This window comes from Salmo salar, chromosome 27, assembly GCF_965601325.2.
Source record: "Salmo salar chromosome 27, fSalSal1, whole genome shotgun sequence".
Classification (NCBI taxonomy): Eukaryota; Metazoa; Chordata; class Actinopteri; order Salmoniformes; family Salmonidae; genus Salmo; species Salmo salar.
This window is the reverse complement of record NC_138317.1, coordinates 23364543-23392016: the sequence shown is the minus strand read 5'-3', so window position 1 is coordinate 23392016 and position 27474 is coordinate 23364543. Positions and strand designations below refer to the sequence as shown.

Genomic DNA, 27474 nt, shown 5'->3' with positions numbered 1-27474 from the left:
GGTGATGTGTTGTGCAGACTGCACCGCCCTCTGGAGAGCCCTGCGTTTGCGGGCGGTGCAGTCGCCGTACCAGGAAGTGATATAGCCTGACAAGATGCTGTCAATGGTGCGTCTGTAAAAAATGTTGAGGTACTTACCCAGAAAGACTCACAGCTGTAATCGCTGCCAAAGGTGAGTCTAACATGTATTGACTCAAGAGTTCAACCCCCTACGTAATTAAGATATATTAGGGTTTTATTTTTCATTTAAAAAGAAAACAGTATATTGTGTAATTGACAAGAAATGACATTTAAATCCATTTTAATCCCATACAGCACAAAATGTAGAAAAAGTAATGTGAATACTTTTTGAAGGCACTGCACACAGTAGTTCAGAGTTGTTTGTGTGTGTACACATACTGTATGCTATCTTCATCTGATCAGACAGTATGTTGAAAGGAGCTAGTAATTGGTTGCTGGGCTCCATGCCAATTTTCCTCGTTTCCTCACTTCCAAACACACACACGCCCACTTACACAATTTAATAGAACAGATTTAAATGGCTTCAACATCTAAGCTCCAACCTCTCCCACTTCACTCACCGACTTAAATGTACCAGTATTACTGTGCAGCAGTGTGCAAGCTATAAGCTACAGCCACTTGAGGTAGGTCACAGGCACAAGTACAACAGAATCATGTGAAATTCACATGTTGTTTTTGCTTGTATCATATTGAACAAGGTAGGACTCCAGTGGTTGTATCTCATAAGATCAGTCGACTGGACACACAGGGAATGTCTATTCATTTCCTTTTATTTCATATACATATTAAAAATGGTTTTGGCACACTCATGTCTGTCTATAACATACACACACACACACGCACGCACACAAACACCTCTTAAATTATTTACTCCAAAACAATTTCATGGTAGTCTCTACTGTACATTGATAAAGGAAACTAAAAAGGCAATCTCGGTGCTTCAATTCACATTCATCAGGTAAATCCACCCTTTGCTCCACTGCAAAAACCAGACCAAAGTAGCATCCAGTCCAGAGCAAAGTCAGGTCAGTTTGACATGACATGATGTCACAATCTCCCTCCACAACGGCCACATCTGTATGTCCGTGGCGACCGCGAGTCACCGTTCGTGTTTCGACATACTTTCTCCTCTCTCTACCACGGCAACTCTGTTTCTCAGCTCCTTCAGCGCCCCGTCCACAAAGAACTCGGCCATGACGGGACAGTGGTCGGACGCCACCCCGCCCCAGGACCAGTTGTCAGGTATCCAGGGGTTGGTCAGGCCCTCCCGCACCACCACGCAGTGACCTGCAGGGGGCAGCACATACATGGAGATACATACAGGTCAGAGGTTAAAGATTCAGATAAAATTCCTGGTGGCACTCAAACCACTCCATAGCCAAGCTCATCACAGAAACAGACATGCAAATGGAGCATTCATGTGCCAATGGTTAGATTGGTATCTTATTGCAGTGGGCATAACTAGAAGGGTATGAATGCTACATATTCTGACACACACAGTTACATCTGTAGACAGACAGACGGACCTGCGTAGATCTTCTTCAGTGACTTGCTAACCCAGATGTTGTCCAGACAGAGGGAGCCCTGGGGGGAGCGGGTGCTGATGTTGGTGAACATGTTGGGGGGCACAAGGGGGCTCAGCCGCTCCTTCCTCAGCTGGTCCAGCTCACTGCTCTGGGGGGAAACGCCAAAGTCCCCCAACATCACCAGGCCCTTCTGAACTGTCACACAGAAACCACAGATGGACATTAGCCATGTAGCAACGTCAAATAACCCACTGAGGAAGAGAAAGTGGGTAAGAATACTGGAAGAGAAAGAGGACATAAGTTTTGAAAAGACAGAATAGGGTGACCTTTAGCTACTGACCTTTCAGTGCATTCTGGATACTAGAGGTCAGCCTGTGGGCCTTGACCTCCTCAGAGTGGTGGTTCCTAACGTTGGACTCCTCAGCCCCAGACACGGCCGGAGCTCTCATGTGGACATTGACCATCGTCAGCTCAGATGATCCAATCTAGTCACATATTAACCATTAACATAATGTTAGTCTCTCCGGCAGGACATTATATGGTTATAATGGTATTGATAGGGGCAATAAAATGAGTCATGTGTTCTGTTACAGTCATTTTATGATCAGCATATGGAGATCCCACCAAACACACACACTCCCTGTTGACTTACATAAAAGTGGGCAAGATACGGCCGGGCGTGTTTCCCGTTGCCAACAGGACTCTCCAGGACGGAAGCATCTTTCAAGTCAATCCCAGAAGAGCTGTCCCACAGGAACCCAGAATAACTGACTCCCTGGTGGAACAGAGGACAGACAGCAGTGAAGTAAGAAGACTAGTCAAACTTCCAGAAAACCCTTGAACCAGAATTGGAGTCAACTCATTTTTCAGTGAAGTTCCCAAAGCCTGAGCTCAGTCTCTATATCACTAAAGCCTGATCTACCCTCTCTAAATATAGAGAGCCTGGGGATGTCTGGCCTGTATACTGTAGATGAAGGCATGGCTGTATCTTCAGTTCTCTCTGTTAGTTAAATGAGATCTCTCTCACCTAGGGAAGAATAAGCCTCTCTGAGTTCTGGTGGGTCTGCCCCTGGGGCAGGAGGGGATCATGTGCTGGAGGGTGAGACACGGTCAGCATCACACACAGAGAGACAGAGAGAGAGCGAGAGACAGAGAGTGAGAGAGAGAGCGAGAGAGAGAGCGAGAGAGACAGACAGACAGACAGTGAGAGAGAGACAGACAGACAGAGAGCGAGAGAGAGAGCGAGAGAGACAGACAGACAGTGAGAGAGAGAGAGACAGACAGACAGAGAGCGAGAGAGACAGCGAGAGAGAGACAGACAGACAGTGAGAGAGAGACAGACAGAGAGCGAGAGAGACAGCGAGAGAGAGACAGACAGTGAGAGAGAGACAGACAGACAGAGACAGACAGAGACAGCGAGAAGGACAGAGACAGCGAGAGAGAGAGAGACAGCGAGAGAGAGACAGAGAGACAGCGAGAGGGAGACAGCGAGAGGGAGACAGAGAGACAGACAGCGAGACAGACAGAGAGACAGCGAGACAGAGAGACAGAGAGACAGAGAGACAGAGAGACAGAGAGACAGAGAGACAGAGAGACAGACAGAGAGACAGCGAGAGAGAGACAGAGAGACAGAGAGACAGAGAGACAGCGAGAGAGAGACAGCGAGAGAGAGACAGACAGACAGAAACAGACAGACAGAAACAGACAGAGACAGAAACAGACAGACAGAAACAGACAGAGACAGACACAGACAGAAACAGACAGACAGACACAGACAGACACAGACAGACAGACAGACAGAAACAGACACAGACAGACAGAAACAGACAGACAGAAACAGACAGAAAGACAGACAGACAGAGACAGAAACAGAGACAGACAGACAGAAACAGAGACAGACAGACACAGACAGAAACAGACAGAAAGACAGACAGACACACAGACAGACAGAGAGACAGACAGACAGACAGAGACACACACAGACAGAGACACACACAGACAGAGACACACACAGACAGAGACACACACAGACAGAGACACACACAGACAGAGACACACACAGACACAGAGAGACAGACAGACAGACACAGAGACAGACAGACACAGAGACAGACAGACAGACACAGAGACAGACAGACAGACACAGAGACAGACAGACACAGAGACAGACAGACACACAGAAACAGACACGCAGAAACACAGACAGAAACAGACAGACAGACACAGACAGACACAGACAGACAGACAGACAGAAACAGACACAGACAGACAGAAACAGACAGACAGAAACAGACAGAAAGACAGACAGACAGAGACAGAAACAGAGACAGACAGACAGAAACAGAGACAGACAGACACAGACACACACAGACAGACAGACAGAGACACACAGACAGACAGACAGAGACACACAGACAGACACAGAGACAGACAGACACACAGAAACAGACACGCAGAAACACAGACAGAAACAGACAGACAGACACAGACAGACACAGACAGACAGACAGACAGAAACAGACACAGACAGACAGAAACAGACAGACAGAAACAGACAGAAAGACAGACAGACAGAGACAGAAACAGAGACAGACAGACAGAAACAGAGACAGACAGACACAGACACACACAGACAGACAGACAGAGACACACAGACAGACAGACAGAGACACACACAGACAGACAGACAGAGACACACACAGACAGACAGACAGAGACACACACAGACAGAGACACAGACAGACAGAGACACACACAGACAGAGACAGACAGAGACACACACAGACAGAGACACAGACAGACAGAGACACAGACAGACAGAGACACAGACAGACAGAGACACAGACAGACAGAGACACAGACAGACAGACACAGACACAGACAAACAGACGTGTCATAGATAATTAAGGCCAGAGAAGAAGGCCACTGCAGCGGAGCCTCAGACAGATATGATACCCACTGGCTACATCTTCCTGCTGCTAATTCAATGGAGCTTTCTAAACCGTGTGCAGAAAGCAGACACAAACACTTACACAAAAAAAAAAAAAAGAAATTATACACACACACACACACCTTCCACCAAAATCCATTATAAAACTAATTGAATCGTACACAGAGATCCTGCTCTATAGTGAACAGGTCAGAGCAGCAGAGTTAGAACTCCATTCCAGAGCATCTTCACAATACAATACAGCTCCTTGACAAACTGCACACGCTGACAGTGGCAGGACTCGGAGAGGGAGGCTGACAGTGGCAGGACTCGGAGAGGGAGGCTGACAGTGGCAGGACTCGGAGAGGGAGGCTGACACTGGCAGGAAGGCTGACACTGGCAGGAAGGCTGACACTGGCAGGAAGGCTGACACTGGCAGGAAGGCTGACACTGGCAGGAAGGCTGACACTGGCAGGAAGGCTGACACTGGCAGGAAGGCTGACACTGGCAGGAAGGCTGACACTGGCAGGAAGGCTGACACTGGCAAGACTAGGAGAGTGGCTGGGAGGGCTGGAAGGCTGACAGTACTTGTGGTCAGATGGGAGGACTAGGAGGGTTTGTTTACTGACCCCCCCTCCACATTATCTGTACTATCCATCTTGACAGGAGCCATCAGGCAGACACAGAATAAAGCTCAAGTTTACTTCAAGGGTCAATTTCAAGACTGGTTTCCTCAGAGGTTAAACACTGCTCTCTAGATCTCGTGGTGTTTGGGAAGACAGAGTGTGTGTGTGCCCTCAGAGATTCTTTATGGTGTTGGACAGACATTATGGGAACAGAAAGGGCCTCTCTAAGGGTCCCATAAATCCACCAGATTTAATCATACTGTACTAGACCATCTGACCTTTGACCACTACAGCAGGACTTAGATCAAGGGATCTACTGTGCTACATCTGGTCACTGTTAACAGACCCTTAGTAAAGAGGTTATGTTTGAGCGTAAAGGGTTAGCACATTTTTCAGTAATAATGTCTGTTTACTTCTGGGCTGTGTGAACTAATTGAGATGGGTGGTCTGTTTCAGATGGGATGTTAGATTGTAAGAGGGGCTGGGGTGGAAGAAAGAGCGGGAGAGCGATGGAAAGAGAGAGAGGGGGAGAGAAGCAAGAAAGACAGAGAGAAGAAAAACTGTTTTTCGTGCAGGGAGGTCATCAGTATCCTTACCTTGTTGGACAGTCCTGTGGGTTTCTCAGAGACGGTGCTCTTCCAGACCCCCCGTGGTCCTCTCCACTTCCTCACGCTGTCCAACGAGCCCTGGTTCAGTTCCACACAGAACTGAAACACAAGAGAGGGGTTTGTATTATTACACAACACCAGACTGGACAGAAGACCATAGAAATAGTGTAGTAGTCATTCAGTCATTCTATTTCTATGCAGGGGGCAATGCAATGGATGTAGGGAGCATGTTACACAGCAGCTGACTGGACAAAGCAGGCGTAGATCACAACTACTGTCAACACACTATTTTTGTCTCTGCGTTTATTTATCCGCTACAAGCTGTTTTTAAAATAGCCACAGCAGATATTTAACGGCTTGAAATTAGCACCGTTTTTGACTCCTCAAATGACACCTTTTGAACTGACCTAAAATACTACCAAATGGACTTGGAAAGAGAAAAAAAGTGATCAAATGTCTTTTAGTGTGCAACAGACACCAGCAGTGTTGTAATGTGAGAGGTCACCGAAGAAGTTGGCAACTTGGTTTGCCAAACTTGGTTTTGAGACAGTCTGTCTTGCATTTCTTGACTGACCTGCTACCAGGTCCCAGAGGGAGAGCTTCCCTATGGGGGCATAAGAAGAGGGTCCCTTCCCTGGCTCTTACCTAGCCCTCACCCCCACCCCACCCAGGGAGAGTGTTGAAGACAGTGACATGAATTAACCTATAGCACAGCTGTCATTTCATGCTGGTTAATTCCACTCCCTTCCCTGTCATACTGTTCAGAGAGAAAGAGACACCTCTGCAACAGTCATTGATCAGGTCAGTTTCCTGTCTCTCATACGGCTCCTATTGTCAGTCTGACTTTCTCCTACTAAGGGGTGTGTGTGTGTGCTCATACTGTCTGCTAATACAGTCTCTCTGACTGGGGAAGGAAAGCTACCTTTACCAGTGACTATCATGAATAAATACCCCATCATTCTCTCCTGCAGGCCCTATATTAATATCAAGCACCAACTCATGCTGATACAGTGCCAAGCAGCCTATAATAAAGGACGCTAATAACATTTCAAAATGGCAGCCGGTTGAAAACAAACAATTTACTATCGTCATGACGCCTGGATCCGGCAGAAGCGGAGAGAGATGAGGATGGATGGATGGAAGGCAGCTATTCCTAGGTTGAACAAACCCACAGCCATAATTCAACCAGTGATGAACCAAGACGTGGGTATAGAGGCGGCTTTGGCACAGCTCCCAAAACCTGTGTGTGTGTGATAAAGATATATCTTACACCCAGTACCAGTCAAAAGTTGACACACCTACTCATTCCAGGGGTTCTTTATTCCGACTATTTTCTACATTATGGAATAACATTTAAGACATCAAAACTATGAAATAACATATGGAATAATGTAATAACCAAAGAAGTGTTCAAATCAAAATATTTTTGATATTTCTTTTAGATTCTTCAAAGTAGCCACCCTTTGCCATGACAGCTTCTCACACTCTCGGCACTCTCTCAACCAGCTTCATGAGGTAGTCACCTGGAATGCTTCTCCAACAGTCTTGAAGGAGTTCCCACATATGCTGAGCACTTGTTGGCTGATTTTCCTTCACTCTGCGGTCCAACTCATCCCAATTGGGTTGAGGCCGGGTGATTGTGGAGGCCAGGTCATCTGATGCAGCACTCCATCACTCTCCTTCATGGTCAAATAGCCCTTACACAGCCTGGAGGTGTGTTGGGTCATTGTCCTGTTGAAAAACAAATGATAGTGGGACTAAGCACAAACCAGATGGGATGGTGTATCGCTGCAAAATGTTGTGGTAGCCATGCTGGTTAAGTGTGCCTTGAATTCTAAATAAATCACTGACAGTGTCACCAGCAAAGCACCCCCACACCATCACACTTCCTCCGCCATCATCCGTTCACCTACTCTGTGTCTCACAGACACGGCGGTTGGAAACAAAAATCTTACATTTGGACTCATCAGAGCAAAGGACAGATTTCCACCAGGATAATGTCCATTGCTTGTTTCTTGGCACAAGCAAGTCTCTTCTTATTGGTGTTCTTTAGTAGTGGTTTCTTTGCAGCAATTCAACCATGAAGGCCTGATTCACACAGTCTCCTCTGAACAGTTGATGTGTCTGTTACTTGAACTCGGTGAAGCATTTATTTGGGCTGCAATCTGAGGTGCAGTTAGTTGCAGATTTCTGAGGCTAGTAACTAATGAACTCATCCTCTGCAGAAGAGGTAACTCTGGGTCTTCCTTCCCTGTGGTGGTCATCACGAGAGCCAGTTTCATCACAGCGCTTGATGGTTTTTGCGACTGCACTTGAAGAAACTTTCAAAGTTGTTGAAAATGTTCCGGATTGACTGACATTCATGTCTTAAAGTAATGATGGACTGTCGTCTCTTTGCTTATTTGAGCTGTTCATACCATAATATGAACTTGGGTCTTTTACCAAATAGGGCTATCTTCTGTAAACCACCCCTACCTTGTCACAACACAAAACTGATTTGCTCAAATGCATTAAGGAGGAAAGAAATTCCACAAATTAACTTTGACAAGGCACACCTGTTCATTGAAATGCATTCCAGGTGACTACCTCATGAAGCTGGTTGAGAGAATGCCAAGAGTGTGCAAAGCTGCCATCAAGGCAAAGGGTGGCTATTGGAAGAATCTCAAATATATTTTGATTTGTTTAACACTTTTTTGGTTACTACATGATTCCATATGTTATTTCATAGTTGATGTCTTCACTTTATCATACAATGTAGAAAAGAGTAAAAATTAAGAAAAACCCTTGAATGAGTAGGTGTGTCCAAACTTTTGACTGGTAGTGTATGTGTGTAATCACCTAGCTAGCACATAGCCATCTACAGCACATGTTTTAACCCGGAAAAAATGTTGTCAAATTTCTCAATTCCGTAAATGTAATTATCTAATTGAAGTTGATCAGTGTTGATCAATACTGTGAATGGGGGCCATAAAATAATTTCTGGTCAACCTGGAGACCACGGATGTGAAGTGCAGTAAAAAAAATCTTAATCTCTCCTGAATGTGTTTATTTCACACACACAATTATATATATATATATATATATATATATATATATATATATTTTTTATTAAGTACTTTTACAGGTTACTCCCTACAACCACAGGCAGACTGACAGTCCATTTTCTCCAGCTCAGTTATAGTTCATCAGTCTCTACTCTGCAGCAACGTTCGAAACATGAGTAAACAACATACCACTATACACACTCAGAAGGGTTGGGATTCAAAGCATAACAGTTAAGATTTTCCAGACCCTGTCGATTTGTTGTTTCTAACCGATATGCTGCTACTGACGTCGACTTCCAGTGGCCAGAATCCTCTTGGTATGGATAACAGTCCAGATGGCTGGCTGGCTGGCTGGCACACACACACTTCCAGGCAGGCTTGTTTTAGCAGCAGTGAGTAAGAGGAAATTAAGCTTTATTTCCGATCATTACAAGTTTTAATGGAAATAAGGAATCATCGCTGTGGCAAATATATACATGTCCATTGCCCACCATGTTGCGTCAATAGATAATATAAGTAAAAGTAGATAATATAAGTAATATAAGTAATAGTAGATAATATAAGTAAGATGATATAAGTAATATAAGCAATAATATAAGTAATAGTAGGTAATAAGTAATAGTAGGTAATATAAGTAATAGTAGGTAATATAAGTAATATAGGTAATAGTAGGTAATATAAGTAACATAAGTAATAGTAGGTAATATAAGTAACAGTAGATAATATAAGTAACAGTAGATAATATAAGTAATATACGTAATAGTAGGTAATATAAGTAATATAGTAATATAAGTAATAGAAGATAATATAAGTAATAGGTGATATAAGTAATAGTAGGTAATAGTAGGTAATATAAGTAATAGTATATAATATAAGTAATAGTAGATAATATAAGTAATAGTAGGTAATAGTAGGTAATAGTAGTAATAGTAGATAATATAAGTAATATAGGTAATAGTAGGTAATACAAGTAATATAAGTAATAGTAAATAACATAGTAATAGTAGATAATATAGTAATATAAGTAATAGTAGGTAATATAATAGTAGGTAATATAAGTAATATAATAGTAGATAATATAAGTAATATAAGTAATAGTAGATAAATAAGTAATAGATAATATAAGTAATAGTAGATAATATAAGTAATAGTAGATAATATAAGTAATAGATAATAGTAGGTAATAGTAGTAATATAAGTAATAAGTATATAAGTAATAGTAGGTAATATAAGTAACAGTAGATAATATAAGTAACAGTAGATAATATAGTAATATAGGTAATAGTAGGTAATATAAGTAATATAGTAATATAAGTAATAGAAGATAATATAAGTAATAGGTGATATAAGTAATAGTAGGTAATAGTAGGTAATATAAGTAATAGTATATAATATAAGTAATAGTAGATAATATAAGTAATAGTAGGTAATAGTAGGTAATAGTAGTAAAGTAGATAATATAAGTAATATAGGTAATAGTAGGTAATACAAGTAATAGTAAATAACATAGTAATAGTAGGTAATATAACAGTAGGTAATATAAGTAATAGTAGGTAATATAATAGTAGGTAATATAAGTAATATAATAGTAGATAATATAAGTAATATAAGTAATAGTAGATAAGATAAGTAATAGATAATATAAGTAATAGATAATATAAGTAATAGTAGATAATATAAGTAATAGTAGATAATATAAGTAATAGGTAATAGTAGGTAATAGTAGTAATATAAGTAATAAGTAATAAGTAATATAAGTAATAGTAGGTAATAGTAGATAATATATGTAATATAAGTAACAGTAGGTAATATAAGTAATATAAGTAATAGTAGATAATATAAGTAATATAGGTAATAGTAGGTAATACAAGTAATATAAGTAATAGTAAATAATATAGTAATAGTAGATAATATAGTAATATAAGTAAGAGTAGGTAATATAAGTAATATAATAGTAGGTAATATAAGTAATATAATAGTAGATAATATAAGTAATAGTAGATAATATAAGTAATAGTAGATAATATAAGTAATAGGTAATAGTAGGTAATAGTAGTAATATAAGTAATAAGTAATAAGTAATAGTAGGTAATAGCAGATAATATATGTAATATAAGTAACAGTAGGTAATATAAGTAATAGTAGGTATTATAAGTAATATAAGTAAGAGTAGGTAATATAAGTAATATAGGTAATAGTAGGTAATACAAGTAATATAAGTAATAGTAAATAATATAGTAATAGTAGATAATATAGTAATATAAGTAATAGTAGGTAATATAAGTAATAGTAGGTATTATAAGTAATAGTAGGTAATATAAGTAATATAGGTAATAGTAGGTAATACAAGTAATATAAGCAATAGTAAATAATATAGTAATAGTAGATAATATAGTAATATAAGTAATAGTAGGTAATATAAGTAATATAATAGTAGGTAATATAAGTAATATAATAGTAGATAAGATAAGTAATATAAGTAATAGTAGTTAAGATAAGTAATAGATAATATAAGTAATAGATAATGTAAGTAATAGTAGATAATATAAGTAATAGTAGGTAATATAAGTAAGTAGGTAGATAGAGTAGTAGATAATAAGTAAAGTAATATAAGTCATAGTAGGTAATACAAGTAATATAAGTAATAGTAAATAATATAGTAATAGTAAATATAGTAATATAAGTAATAGTAGTAGTAATAGATAATATATAAGTAATAGTAGATAATATAAGTAAGAAAAAATAATTTGCAAATAAAATCATAAAAAAATCCTACAATGTGATTTTCTGGATTTTTCTCTCTCATTTTGTCTGTCATAGTTGAAGTGTACCTATGATGAAAATTACAGGCCTCTCTCATCTTTTTAAGTGGGAGAACTTGCACAATTGGTGGCTGACTAAATACTTTTTTGCCCCACTGTATTGTCCTGGAGGCAGCAGTTCAATCCCCCGGTCCACCACTCACTTTATCCCTCTCATTCATCTCCCAGTCTCATCTTCTAATCTTTATCGGTCAATCAGTTCTTGACACAAACCTTTTTCCCTTGCCCATTCATCCTCTGAATGGCACAAATAGACAATCCATGTTTCAATTGTCTCAAGGCTTAAAATCCGTCTTTAACCTGTCTCCTCTCCTTCAGCTACACTGATTGAAGTGGATTTAACAAGTGACATCAATAAGGGATCATAGCTTTCACCTGGATTCACCTGGATCACCGTCGTCGTTATTGAAGGAGTAGGTACCGTTAATGTTTGTACACTCAGTGTATGTATTTTGAGATTTTAATGTTACTCCCATGTAGGCCTGTATTTACAGTTATATCTTGTTTTGTCTGATCATGGGGGAACTCTCCACTGCAAGTTATGAAACCAGAAAAGGTCATTTCAGTTTTTGAATATTACGGAATATTGCAAGTTAGGAAATTCCAGTGGGCAGTTAAATCTCTACAGGGAGTTGAGGAATGGAGGGAAAAGTCAAGGAAGACCGGTGTGATGTTGGAGTCGTGACTGAGACCATTTCTGGGAGCTTGAGGAGCCTGTGGGTTTGGACATAATGGTTCTGATTTCACACTCACACTTCGTGACTCACTGGCTGCCTGTACTGCAGCGATAGAGGGAGGGAAAATTGTATCTGTAGAAGATGAGGAAAGCGAAATAGCGAGATGGATCATTTCTCTTTATAAAGCATCCTCCAATCCAGCTCTCTTCTCTGCCTTAGGAAAGAATATCTTCCTCTCACCTTCATTCTCTCTCTCTCTCTCTCTCTCCTTTCCTCTCTTTTTTTAGAAAGAAATGATCAATCCCTCTCTTCAGAGAGGAGCTTTCGCTCTAGAACTCTCACTCTCAGAGACAGCAGCTCTGCTCTGTCAACCTAGTTCTCTCTCCAGGAGCGCCTCACATACCGTACCAGACAGACCGACCGACAGACGGGCGGCTCATCTCTCTCCCTCTCATCCCAAACAGCTCCTACAGCTGTTACTAAAAGTCTGCTCCAGCACTGATATAAACAACATTATAAACTGGGTGGTTCGAGCCGTGAATGCTGATTGGATGACAGCCAATTTTGGTATATCAAAACATGTATTTTTTTTAACTGGTCTAATTACTTTGGTGAACAGTTTAAAATAGCAATAAGGCACCTCAGGGGTTTGTGGTATATGGCTTTGCGTCGTGCCTAAGAACAGCCCGTAGCTGTGGTATATTGGCCATATACCAAACCCCCTCGGGCCTTATTACTTAAATATAATTTACAGACACTGGCTTAGGACCTAGACAGGGTTCATAATAATCTCCAATGCCAACATACAGTGCCTTCTGAAAATATTCAGACCCTGGACATTTTCCACATTTTGTTACAGCCTTATTCTACAATTTCTTAAATAAAACAAATTCCTCAGCAATCTACATAGAATACCCCAAAACGAAAAAGTGAAAACAGGTTTTTAGACATTTTTGCAAATGTAAAAAGACGATTTCCTATGAGACTGGAAATTGAGCTCAGGTGCATCCGCTTCCATTAATCATCATTGAGATTTTTCTACAACTTGATTGGAGTCCACCCGTGGGAAATTCAATTGATTGGACATGATTTGGAAAGGCACACCTCTCTAGATAAGGTCCCATGTTGACAGTGCATGTCAGAGCAAAAACCAAGCCATGAGGTCGAAGGAATTGTCCATAGAGCACCAAGACAGGATTGTGTCGAGGCACAGATGTGGGGAACAATCTCGGCAGCACTTCTTTCATTTAATAATGATGGAGGCCAGTGTGTTCTTGGGGACCTTCAATGCTGCAGACATTTTTTGGTACCCTTCCGCAGATGTGTGCCTCGACACAATCCTGTCTTGGAGCTCTACGGATAATTCCGTCAACCTCACGGGTTTGTTTTATCTCGGATATGCGCTATAGCATCATGCTGTGGGAATGTTTTTCAGGGGCAGGGACTGGGAGACTAGTCAGGATCAAGGCAAAGATGACCAGGGCAAAGTACAGCAAGATCCTTGATGAAAACTTGCTCCAGAGTCCTCAGGACCTAAGACTGGGGCAAAGGTTTACCGTCCAACAGGACACAGAGCCTAAACACACAGCCAAGACATCGCAGGAGTGGCTTCGGGACAAGTCTCTGAATGTCCTTGAGTGGCCCAGCCAGAGCCCAGACTTGAACATCTCTGGAGAGACCTGAAAATAGCAGTGCAGCAACTCTCCCCATCCAACCTGACAGAGCTTGAGAGGATCTGCAGAGAAGAATGGGAGAAACTCCTCAAATACAGATGTGCCAAGCTTGTAGCGTCATACCCGAGTGGCACAGCAGTCTAAGGCACTGCATCTCGATACCGATTATTGGATGACCAAAAAAGCCGATACCGATTAAAATCGGCCGATGCTTTTTATTTATTTGTAATAATGACAATTACAACAATACTGAATTAACACTTATTTTAACTTAATATAGTACATCAATACAATCAATTTAGCCTCAAATAAATAATGAAACATGTTCAATTTGGTTTAAATAATGCAAAAACAAAGTGTTGGAGAAGAAAGTAAAAGTGCAATATGTGCCATGTAAAAAAGCTAACGTTTAAGTTCCTTGCTCAGAACATGAGAACATCTGAAAGCTGGTGGTTCCTTTTAACATGAGTCTTCAATATTCCCAGGTAAGAAGTTTTAAGTTGTAGCTATTATACGATTTGTATTTCATATATCTTTGACTATTGGCTGTTCTTATTGGCACTTTAGTATTGCCAGTGTAACAGTACAGCTTCCGTCCCTCTCCTCGCTCGAACCAGGAACACATCGACAACAGCCACCCTCGAAGCATCGTTACCCATCGCTCCACAAAAGCCGCGGCCCTTGCAGAGCAAGGGGAACAACTACTCCAAGTCTCAAAGCGAGTGATGTTTGAAACGCTATTAGCGCGCACCCCGCTAACTAGCTAGCCATTTCACATCGGTTACACCAGCCTAATCTCGGGAGTTGATAGGCTTGAAGTCATAAACAGCTCAATGCTTGAAGCACAGCGTAGATCTGCTGGCAAACGCACGAATGTGCTGTTTGAATGAATGCTTACGAGCCTGCTGGTGCCTACCATCGCTCAGTCAGACTGCTCTATCAAATCATAGACTTAATTATAACATAATAACACACAGAAATACGAGCCTTAGGTCATTAATATGGTCGAATCCGGAAACTATCATTTCGAAAACAAAACGTTTATTCTTTCAGTGAAATACGGAACCGTTCCGTATTTTATCTAATGGGTGGCATCCCTAAGTCTAAATATTCCTGTTACATTGTACAACCTTCAATGCTATGTCATAATTACGTACAATTCTGGCAAATTAATTACGGCCTTTGTTAGGAATAAATGGACTTCACACAGTTCGCAATGAGCCAGGCGGCCCAAACTGCTGCATATACCCTGACTGCTTGCACGGAACGCAAGAGAAGTGACACAATTTCCCTAGTTATAAGAAATTCATGTTAGCAGGCAATATTAACTAAATATGCAGTTTTAAAAATATATACTTGTGTATTGATTTTAAGAAAGGCATTGATGTTTATGGTTAGGTACACATTGGTGCATCGACAGGGCTAACATTTACATTTACGTCATTTAGCAGACGCTCTTATCCAGGGCGACTTACAAATTGGTGCATTCACCTTATGATATCCAGTGGAACAACCACTTTACAATAGTACAGCTGTATATTGTTTTTTTGTTTTTTGGGGGGGGGGGGGGGGGGGTAGAAGGATTACTTTATCCTATCCCAGGTATTCCTTAAAGAGGTGGGGTTTCAGGTGTCTCCGGAAGGTGGTGATTGACTCCGCTGTCCTGACGTCGTGAGGGAGCTTGTTCCACCATTGGGGTGCCAGAGCAGTGAACAGTTTTGACTGGGCTAAATCATCACCTGTTTGGCGAAGCAGGCTGTAATTCGATGAGAAATTAACAGGCACCGCATCGATTATATGCAACGCAGGACAAGCTAGATAAATTAGTAATATCAACCATGTGTAGTTAACTAGTGATTATGTTAAGATTGATAGTTTTTTATAAGATAAGTTTAATGCTAGCTAGCAACTTACCTTGGCTTCTTGCTGCCCTCGCGTAACAGGTAGTCAGCCTGCCACGCAGGCTCCTCGTGGAGTGCAATGTAAGGCAGGTGGTTAGAGCGTTGGACTAGTAACCGGAAGGTTGCAAAAACGAATCCCCGAGCTGACAAGGTAAAAATCTGTCGTTCTGCCCCTGAACAAGGCAGTTCAGTTCACTGTTCCTAGGCCGTCATTGAAAATAAGAATGTGTTAACTGACTTGCCTAGTTAAATAAAGGTCTGTTTATGAAAACCTGAAATCGGCCCTAATTAAAATCGGCCATTCCGATTAATCGGTCGACCTCTACTACAGACACCCTGGTTCGAATCCAGGCTGTATCACAACTGGCCGTGATTAGGAGTCCCATAGGGCGGCGCACAATTTGCCCAGCATCGTCCGGGTTTGGCCGGTGTAGGCCTTGATTGTAAATAAGAATTTGGTGACCGACTTGCCTAGCTAAATAAAGGTTAAATTTTAAAAAGTTTAAATTAAATACCCATGAAGACTCAAGGCTGTAATCACTGCCAAAGGTGCTTCAACATAGTACTGAGTAAAGGGTCTGAATACTTATGTTAATGTAATATTTCAGGTTTCTATTTTTTAATAATTAGCCAAATTGTTTAAAAAACACTTTTTGCTTTGTCATTATGGGGTATTGTGTATAGATTGATGACGGGAAAAGAAAAAAAAACATTTAATCAATTTTAGAATAGCATTGTGTCGATTGATGTTATGATAACATTACAAAAGGAACAAGTCAAGGGGTCTGAATACTTTCTGAAACGCATTATACTTGTAAACACACAAATGATCTTCAGACTAGATCTGAAATGTATAGATCTATTTAACTAATTGAGTGCATGTTCACCAGACATCAGTCTCATATTGCTTCATTATCGTACATCAGGCAGTCCCTAGAGAGGAGCTTCTCTGACTCTGTCCACAGCTACATTATCCTAACCTCATGACCAAAGTAGAGCGCAGACATACATAGAGAACCCTAATGGGTTGAGGACATTACATAACATTCAGTAATAGAGAAGCAGGTTATTCTTCCAGGGCAGCATCCCCTATCTCCTCACTCTCATAAAGAATACACCCTTTCTCTACACATAGCAACCACCGACTTATTTATAGCGGTGAAAGCACAGGAGACTGGCCTCACAAGTTCACTCTAAATTTAAGCCTGGAAATAGAATATAGTTTACACCGAGGGAGCCAGAGAGAGAGAGGGGCAGAGAGAGAAAGCGAGAGAGAGAGGGGGGCAGAGAGAGAGAGGGAGGCAGAGAGAGAAAGAGAGAAAGAGAGAGGCAGACAGAAAGAGAGAAAGAGACAGAGAGAGAAAAAGAGGGGCAGAGAGAGGCAGAGAGACAGAGAGGCAGAGAGAGACAGAGGCAGAGAGAGACAGAGGCAGAGAGAAAGAGGGGCAGAAAGAGAAAGCGAGAGAGAAAGAGGGGCAGAGAGAGGCAGAAAGAGGGGCAGAGAGAGGCAGAAAGAGGGGCAGAGAGAGGCAGAAAGAGGGGCAGAGAGAGGCAGAAAGAGAAAGAGAGGCAGAGAGAGGCAGAGAGAGGCAGAGAGAGGCAGAGAGAGGCAGAGAGAGGCAGAGAGAGGCAGAGAGAGGCAGAGAGAGGCAGAGAGAGAAAGAGAGAGAAAAGAGAGAGAGGGAGGCAGAGAGAAAGAGAGAGACAGAGAGAAAGCGAGAGAAAGAGAAAGCGAGAGAGAAAGAGGGGCAGAGAGAGGCAGAAAGAGGGGCAGAGAGAGGCAGAAAGAGGGGCAGAGAGAGGCAGAAAGAGGGGCAGAGAGAGGCAGAAAGAGGGGCAGAGAGAGGCAGAAAGAGGGGCAGAGAGAGGCAGAAAGAGGGGCAGAGAGAGGCAGAAAGAGGGGCAGAGAGAGGCAGAAAGAGGGGCAGAGAGAGGCAGAAAGAGGGGCAGAGAGAGGCAGAAAGAGGGGCAGAGAGAGGCAGAAAGAGGGGCAGAGAGAGGCAGAGAGAGGCAGAGAGAGGCAGAGAGAGGCAGAGAGAGGCAGAGAGAGGCAGAGAGAGAAAGAGAGAGAAAGAGAGAGAAAGAGAGAGGCAGAGAGAGAAAGAGAGAGAGGGAGGCAGAGAGAAAGAGAGAAGGAGAAAAAGCAGGAGATAGAGGGGAAGAAAGAGCGCGAGAAAGAATTGTGCATAATTGAGAAAGAACAGAAGGTTAAGTGGGTAAGCGAGAGAAATAACTATGGAGGTTCTCTACATGTTTTTAATGACAAGAGCATCGCATAATTTTCACGCACATAAAGATTCCGTACTGTGGACTAATCGATACACAGAACTTTGCTCCCCAAATCAATAAGTTATTTGTTCTAGTAGGTGAAGAAAGGGATTGCTACACTGTACCTTGTCAAGGGCTTCCCGATCTACCAGGTCTTGGACTGCCAGTAACTTGATGCTGGAGAGGGAGAGAGAGAGACATGGATGCATCAATAAAACAGAGAATTGTCTCTGTTATCGAAGCTGACTTTTGTGTTATTAGCCATATGATAGGGTAGTATATACACCAGTTCTGGTAATAGAGAGGAGAGGCCACTGCATTATTAACACAGAGGGCCTCCCTACACATCCAGGATCCTCCTGATTCTACAACACATAACATGACTCTTTTCCCTGTGTCTTAAATGGCATACTATTGTCCCTGCATAGTGCACTATACACAGCGGCTCTCATCCAAAGTAGTGCACTAGGGAATAGGGTGCCATTTCGGATGCATACAACATTTGTTATGCAGAGAAAAGCAGAGAGGGGTAGAGTAGACTTTGGACTGCAAGCCCAGGAGATTGGACATACAAACACATTGGTGCAGAGATGGGGTGGCACCTACTTTACGAGCCCATAAACATTCATCTGTTTACTTTCTAATTGTTTTTCCAGCCCACTAGTCAGCGTGATAAAAAAAATGGCAAAGCATAAGCACTATTCTCTCTCCCCCATCTCGGTCCTCCTTTCGCTCCATCCTGCTGCACACACACTGTTCTCAACTCCCCCTAACACACTCAGATCCACACAACTGCTGACTATTAACTAAATGAGCAAACTAAATATTCCTCATTGGTTCACTGACTCAGACTTCTTTTTAAATTAACCCCAGAGAAACCTAATTTGGTAATAGCAGTTAACAAAAAATAAATAAAAAAGGTAACTTCAGAGGGCTTAGACTATGGACTACAGTTGTAACAGAAGAGGTAAAAATAAAAATAAAAAAACACTGGCCTATTTCACAGGTGGGATTACACACACACACACACACACACTTCCCCTCTGTGTGGGTATGTCTCGTCACGCATAACTGCACTGCACATCCTCGGTCACCATAGCAACCAAGTACAGCGTTTTATGGCCCTCTGTCCACAGTATTGATCAAGGCTGATTAACTTTAATTAGATAATTAAATCTAAGGCAGTGAAAAATGACTTTTCTCTGGGCGAAAAAAAACATGTAGACTAGTGTATTTTATGCCTATTGTGATGAGGCTCTCTATGTGCTAGGTGATAAACCCCCCCCCCACCCACTAAAAAGGAGGCAGCTAAATGAGGTTGCTGTGGCCCACATGTCCTCCATGAATGAATAAAACCTGTTGGGATAGCAGTTATGAAGTCAGACACAATAAAGGTATGTGACAAATGTAGGGGCTAGTAACGGTCCAAAATGAGTTGGCGCCGCATAGCTGACAATCCAGCAGAATCTATAGTACCGCAAAAAATGACAGGGTAGGCTGCTTTGCTGACACTGACAAACTGGGATTAATAGAAAAAGGGCCTTGTCTAGAATGCAGTCAGTCAATCTAACCGAGGCCTATGAAAAAGGGCCTTGTCTAGAATGCAGTCAGTCAATCTAACCGAGGCCTATGAAAAAGGGCCTTGTCTAGAATGCAGTCAATCTAACCGAGGCCTATGAAAAAGGGCCTTGTCTAGAATGCAGTCAATCTAACCGAGGCCTATGAAAAAGGGCCTTGTCTAGAATGCAGTCAGTCAATCTAACCGAGGCCTATGAAAAAGGGCCTTGTCTAGAATGCAGTCAGTCAATCTAACCGAGGCCTATGAAAAAGGGCCTTGTCTAGAATGCAGTCAGTCAATCTAACCGAGGCCTATGAAAAAGGGCCTTGTCTAGAATGCAGTCAATCTAACCGAGGCCTATGAAAAAGGGCCTTGTCTAGAATGCAGTCAATCTAACCGAGGCCTATGAAAAAGGGCCTTGTCTAGAATGCAGTCAGTCAATCTAACCGAGGCCTATGAAAAAGGGCCTTGTCTAGAATGCAGTCAATCTAACCGAGGCCTATGAAAAAGGGCCTTGTCTAGAATGCAGTCAATCTAACCGAGGCCTATGAAAAAGGGCCTTGTCTAGAATGCAGTCAGTCAATCTAACCGAGGCCTATGAAAAAGGGCCTTGTCTAGAATGCAGTCAATCTAACCGAGGCCTATGAAAAAGGGGAGACACATACTGTTGGCTATGACGTCCATCTAGCCTCGAGGAAATTGTCACCAAAAAAACTAAACTAAATTCCAGGAGAAAGGACTCACGGGGATATTTTTTTATTTCACCTTTATTTAATCAAGTAGGCCAGTTGAGAACAAGTGCCAATGAAATAAGCTATTGAGCGAACAGTAGCCTATTGGGAGTTGAGGATTTTGATAGCCTAAAGAAAAAGAAACAGGTTTGAGTTTCTTCATGGTTTGAAATCTTGCGATAGGCTTATTTAAGATGCTTTCACTGACAGCCGCAAATCAACAAATCAGCCATTTGAAATGCTGCGCACGCTGCCCAGATTGCACACTACCCGACTCTAGATTATGTCCTGGACATGTGAATTTCATAAAATCCATAGCCATTTTTTAAAAGAAGCTAATGATCCTCTGTGGCCTAAATCATGCTCTCTGGTGTAGTGTTTTTTGTATAGACAGGAGTAATTTTATAATTTTGGCAAGGTCAATTCAATTTACTTTAGCTGCATAAAACAGCTGGCCGTTAGGCTAGTAGGTTTACAAGGCCGAGTTCAGAGTTCAAATGCCGACATCAAATTCAAAGCAATCGGCTCACGGCCTAAACAACTGACAGGTGGCGCCGAAAATCTTAGAAGTAATTTCCTTAATTTTGTGGATAGAGTCAAATACTTTGACACACACACACACACACACACACGCTCAACATGAGCTACCAAAATTGTGAAGGGTGCCAGGCCTTGCAGTTCCAAGATAGAAGGGGGGGGGGAGAATTGGCCTTGCCGGCACACAGAGTCAAATAATTTCTATAGAACAAACTTCACGTCAGGATAGGCAACCAAAATGAATAATTCATGTTTGTGTGTTATATTAAACATAGAGGGAGTAAAATGTAGGCAAGCAAACATTTCAGAACAACTCTAGTCGAATAAGACATGGGAGAGAGAAGACAAATTTTGACAAAGAGATTTATTTATAGGCTAATACAGTTGAAACAAATAGCCAAACCGAAAACTGCAGACATTACTAGTGCCTACCCCGCGATCAAACCGACATTAAAAAATGTAATAAAATGCAGCCTAACGTGATCATTGACAGCTGCCTTGATGGACACAAATAAAAAAAAATGCTTTCTGCTACTAAGATCAGTGAAATGTAGGATAAACTGACAACGGAGTGAAGAGCAGAAATCTCAACTAGCAAGAAAGCCGCTGCAATGAAGAATTGAGTGTGTGTTCACGCGAAGGGGGGTAGAATTCTGGCAGGGGGGGGAGATTTTCGGCACAACACCGGCAAAGCAAACTGTCGGCACCGTCTCCGCTTCTGCTTTCTTAAAAATGTGAGAAATGCGTGCAGGCTGGCAGCTTCTCGCCGAGCTATGCTCCGCATTGTCCTGAAGTAATCCTTTCACTACGCTAAACAGCCGTTGCATTTTAATTGTGATTGTAATGATTTTAGTCTAGTTTTTTAAGGCCTACTTTTCCATTTTTTGGTCTTGAGCTAGGGTATGGTGACCTGGGCTCTAGTACATGAATATGTATCAGCAGACAGGACACCTAGATTGATTGTAATTCCAGCATACAGCTCAGTCACCGTGGATGTGAATGGAGAAGTGGCCTGGTGACCTTGGGTATAGCAGGGTTAGTTCCCTGCTACTCTCAACACGTCTCAGTAGGTCGGTGGTTTCCCAGCGGTTATTACAGCACATTACGCAACACTGCTGCCGAGTCTGTTCTGACTTTGACCCTTTATGCCACGCCGCATAAGAGCATCTGCTAATATAAATGGAAACAATGCACATGTCAACATTAGCCTCCCAGTCTGCCCTGCGCGGGAAGGATTAGGTGGAGGAGGTTCACTGGAACACCTCGTCCATAAAAAGAAGGAGGGGATGAAATGAAGAACATAAAAAGACAGACGACAGGCTGAACTGATAACAGACAAGAGAGTCCACCCAGAGACGAGACTATTTCACAGTCGTATATAGACTGATAGTAAAAGGAGACAAATTATTACAATGTACAATGGACCCATTTGCAAAAAGGAACACTCCCAAATCCAGCACTTCAGAAGCATTTATTTTATCCTACAAATACAGACGCTTTCGTTGCCATCTTCAAAATGGTTTGATGCTTTTGTTTACCCACCACACTAGTTTTCCACCCTACCCTAACACACTAATTATTTCATAATAGATTGTGAGAGATAGATACGTGGTCTCTTATCAAAACAGGAAGTGTGGAATCAGTGATTGTGAATAGAAACAGGTCTGGAGCCGGAGCTCTGTAGGAGGATGACGACTCCCCTTCCCCTCTGTAGGTGTGATCACACAATCAGAGGCTCCACTTCCTCCCCTGCACTGACCACAGGTGACCTGGCCACAGTGCAGAGAAAGGGCCTGATGTGACCATGACCATACAGGAGAGTGTGTGTGTGTGTGTGTGTGTGTGTGTGACAGGATAGCCTGTTCAAATTCCTCAAAATCGTCCTCACAGCTCAACAGGATGGGCAGGTTAACAAACGAAGGCAGGCACTGAAAAAATTGACAAATAATGACAGAAAAAAAGCTCTACTGCAAATGTACAAAGTGAGAGACCACGAGCACACACACACACACACACACACACACACACACACACACACACACACACACACACACGTAAAAGGATGGAGGGGGCTTGCAGCAAAGGTCATACAAAGATCCACACTGCCGCAGAGAAACAGAGATATCAGAGCCACACTATATGCGACTCAGAGAAACTGGAATGCCTCAACGTCATCATTACAATGAAGAAAATAACCAATGTCACGCAGACACTTAGAATGATTTACCTGGTGAGGACAACTACACATACACACTATGAATACACAATGAAGGAAACGGAGTCTGTACTTATAATAAATCTGACAAGACATACTATAATTGTGTAAACTAAAAGTAATGAGCTGCAACGCCTAGGTCACCTTGGACTAATCCTGTCTCAGAGGGTACTGTACTAGATAGTGGTGTATCAGTGCAGGCTGGTTTGTGAGATGGTGTATCAGTGCAGGCTGGTTTGTGAGATGGTGTATCAGTGCAGGCTGGTTTGTGAGATGGTGTATCAGTGCAGGCTGGTTTGTGAGATGGTGTATCAGTGCAGGCTGGTTTGTGAGATGGTGTATCAGTGCAGGCTGGTTTGTGAGATGGTGTATCAGTGCAGGCTGGTTTGTGAGATGGTGTATCAGTGCAGGCTGGTTTGTGAGATGGTGTATCAGTGCAGGCTGGTTTGTGAGATGGTGTATCAGTGAAGGCTGGTTTGTGAGATGGTGTATCAGTGCAGGCTGGTTTGTGAGATGGTGTATCAGTGCAGACTGGTTTGTGAGATGGTGTATCAGTGTAGGCTGGTTTGTGAGATGGTGTATCAGTGTAGGCTGGTTTGTGAGATGGTGTATCAGTGTAGGCTGGTTTGTGAGATGGTGTATCAGTGTAGGCTGGTTTGTGAGATGGTGTATCAGTGTAGGCTGGTTAGTGAGATGGTGTATCAGTGCAGGCTGGTTTGTGAGATGGTGTATCAGTGCAGGCTGGTTTGTGAGATGGTGTATCAGTGCAGGCTGGTTTGTGAGATGGTGTATCAGTGCAGGCTGGTTTGTGAGATGGTGTATCAGTGTAGACTGGTTTTGGATTACAGTTAGAGGGACTGGGCCCGATGACACCCGTCCTGGCACTGACAGAAGCAGTGTTTTCTGGGTAATGCCTCTCATTCACGGTCTGTCCTTCTGTCGGTCACAAACTGCTGTCCTAATGGAATTTTCCACATGAGCGACTTCTCCCTCTGTGCTCTTAACACTCAGCGTCAGCCACACACACAGAGCACAACCTTCCCAACAACACACATGACCTCAGCATCAATCCCGAGTCACTCTCTCTCACACACACACACAATACGCTGACGGGGCTGAGAGAGAAACTGTGCCTCTCTGATAGCTCCGGATTTGATTGGGATACACAGAGGGTGTGTACCATAGTAGCAGAGTCCAGCACAGTCATGACGTCTGTTCTGGCAGTCAGTCTGCTCCGTTCTGTGAGTCGGGGGAACAGACCTGCTGCTGCGGGTGAGATGTAGATGAGACCTTCCCATCACGCACTAGGACAGGGATTAACATGGTTAGTGGCAGGTAGGCAGCGCCAACACCACCCAACCCCCGGGCGCTGAACACCCGCCTCCCTGCTTGGAATTCAGACCTGCTGGGTCAGGACTGAGGTGTGGGTTGAGGAGGTAAAATCTCAACCACTGCAGCTGGCTGGAAGCTGTAAGTGTTCACACACGGAAAAGCTGGCCAGCTAGATTGGTAGAGAGAAATGCGAGTGCTGTGATGGGTAACAAAGGAGCTTCAGTAGGTGAGATCTGTACTAGCCATGTCCTTCAGGCATGCACACATTTACCAACATCATTCCCTTATCGTCTGGGTTAAGGGCATGTCAGCTAGAACAGGCCTGCTAAATGGGGTTGTTCCATTTGATTTCAATCACTTGACAGAATCCCTTTTGTTTTAAACAAAACTTGCCATACATATTTGCCCATGGGAGAAGATCAGAAAATGACTTTTTGGACCTGAATGCCAAAGCAATTAGAAAATAGAAGTCTTCAAATTTGACCCATTTTCCATTACCCACCCTACCATGAGACCTCCATGTCTTCATCACTGGAAAATATAAATGGTTGAGATTGATATCATTTAAAAGGCTTATCAAACTATTTTATAATTTCTTGAGAATAAAATACATTTTTGAACTTAACGTAAATGATCTAAAAACGTGTCAACTCTGCATATGTTGTAGCTTAGACCCTATTTTACGTCGAGGTGTTTGTATTGTGCCCGTCATCAGTTGAGACATAGCATGCTCTTGAATACAGGGTGGGTGTCATGTCTTGGCTGTACTAAAATGAGAAAGTTGATATTTCAACTTTCAAAATGGTAGCACAAAGACAGTTGGAGGACCACACATCAGAGAATGTTCATTTAAATGGGAATATCTGTTTTAAATACTGTCAATCTTCCATAGAAAATCTACTGAAAAAGAAAGACAGATATTCACATTTAAATTGACCTCAGATTATGTAAAATAGGGTCTAAGCTACAACATATGCTAAATTGAAACAAATCTGAGTTGACGTGTTTAGATAATTGACGTTACAAGCCGTGGAGGCTCCTCAGAGGAGGAAGGCGAGGACCATCCTAAGTGAATTTCATAAAAATATGAATATTTAAGCATTAAAAAGTTACCCTTTTTAGATAAAACTATACTAAATATAATCACTTCACCAAATAATTGATTAAAAACACACTATTATGCAATGAAGGTCTAGAGTAGCCTCAACAACACTCTATAGGGTAGCACCATGGTGTAGCCTGAGGACAGCTAGCTTCCGTCCTCCTCTGGGTACATTGATTTCAATACAAATCCTAGGAGGCTCACGGTTCTCACCCCCTTCCATAGACTTACAGAGCTCTTGCAGCATGAACTGACAGGTCATTCTCTGATCCTGATTGGGTGGACTCTAGAAAGCATAAGCTACAGCTAGCTAGCACTGCAGTGTGTAAAATGTGGTGAGTAGTTGACTCAAAGAGAGAAAGACAATAGTTCAACAAATTAATTCCTTCCAAAATGAAGCAAGAGAGAAATAGAGAGATACTTAGCAAATGCAGCGAGCTAGTTTAGCCTACTGGAACACCCTGGTCAAACAGAGGGATGCTATGTTAGCTAGCTGGCTATCGCTTTCCAACATAACACTGGAACTCTTCCAAGTCAAGGTAAGCTTTTGGTATTACTAATTTATTGCCCCCGGGGCCCTCTGGTGTAACTGACTGTACAGTAACAGAAAATTAGAGTATCATGTAGTAGCCTAAACCTATCGCTGTTACATTGAACTGGGTTCATTGAATATGAATGAGAGTTATCCAATATGCTGTAATAGAAATTAGGCCATGCTCATGAAAAAAAAAAGTCCTCCCTCATCTTAAACGGCATTGGATAAAGGGTTAAAAAAATATATCGTTTGGCAATCCTGTTTGTAAGCTTTTAAATTATATCAAACATGTATCTTTTACCGTGATGAAGACATGGATGTCTCATGGTATGGGTATGCAAAATGGGTCAACTTTGAGCACCTCTATCTCCTAAATGTTTTGGCATTCAGGTCCCCCAAAAAATCCCTTTCTGACCACTTCCTCCATGGGCAAATATGTATGGAAAGCTGTTCAAATCAAAAAGGGGTGCAGTCAAAAAGTGATTACAAATCAAATGGAATGACCCAATACAGAACATGCTTCTTCAACATTAGAAGCGAGAAAACCCAGTTGATCTGTAATACCGGTAATCTGTTTAGAAGTCGAGAAGATCTTGTCCAGAGATTGTGTGGTGATGGGAATCATTGGATGATTGCATTACGAAATTGATCGATTGACTTTAGAATAGCTAACTAGCAACGCTGATCTGATTTTCCTTTATCAGATCATGTCCATACAGATCAACAGAGAACACATTGTTTCTGTTATCGGGTCAGTCTGGTCGAATCGATTTTGATTAGAAATACTGTCAGGGTTGTAATGGCGAACCTCATTAATGATGAAGATTAGAACACATTCCAACAGGTCTCTAATCCACACCCGTCCTGAGTGTGTCAGAAATGCCTTGGGGTGGGGAGTTGGGGTGGTTTACTCGGTAGATAAAGTCAGTTCAGACCCATTTAAACCGTGGAAGCCCTTTTCCACTAACCCTGTAGAGGTTGACCTGGGGTAAGAGAATGTGTTTAGGGTGGCAGGTGGGTTGGGGGGTGTTGTCGTCGTCGTCGCCCCCCCCCCCCCACCCCGAAGACTGCGTCAGGCTGGCTGGTGGGACTGGTAGCCAATTGTCTGAGTCTAACCTTTGATTCCGTGTGGTGCAGAGCGGAGTTCATTGAACTCCTGTAACTCGCTCCCTGTGCTAGCTGGAGGCAGGCCAAGACAACACGCCCCAGCTTGTACTGTAAACTCAAGTATGTGATAGCCTGTGATATTTCGCTCCACAGCTGAGCGCTAAGCAAACAGACAACACCGCTCCCCTTCTCCCATGCACCTCCATTTCTCTCCACCTCCTCTCCCCTTAGTATCCCTCTCCCTCCACCTTCCTCCGTCCCTG

General features: G+C 42.3%; 1 protein-coding gene across 1 annotated transcript in view; it reads right to left on the bottom strand.

Annotated features, from left to right (window-relative positions):
* Positions 1-769: 769 nt before the first annotated feature.
* LOC106588677 (endonuclease/exonuclease/phosphatase family domain-containing protein 1) overlaps positions 770-27474 on the bottom strand; it is a 31553-nt gene continuing 4848 nt past the window's right edge. The window contains exons 2-7 of the mRNA XM_014177903.3: positions 18220-18271; positions 5698-5808; positions 2199-2321; positions 1887-2031; positions 1547-1741; positions 770-1307 (exon numbers count right to left, since the gene is read on the bottom strand). Of these exons, the coding sequence (XP_014033378.1) occupies positions 1120-1307; positions 1547-1741; positions 1887-2031; positions 2199-2321; positions 5698-5808; positions 18220-18271 (814 nt within the window). The 3' untranslated portion in view covers positions 770-1119. The remainder of the gene's footprint in view (positions 1308-1546; positions 1742-1886; positions 2032-2198; positions 2322-5697; positions 5809-18219; positions 18272-27474) is intronic.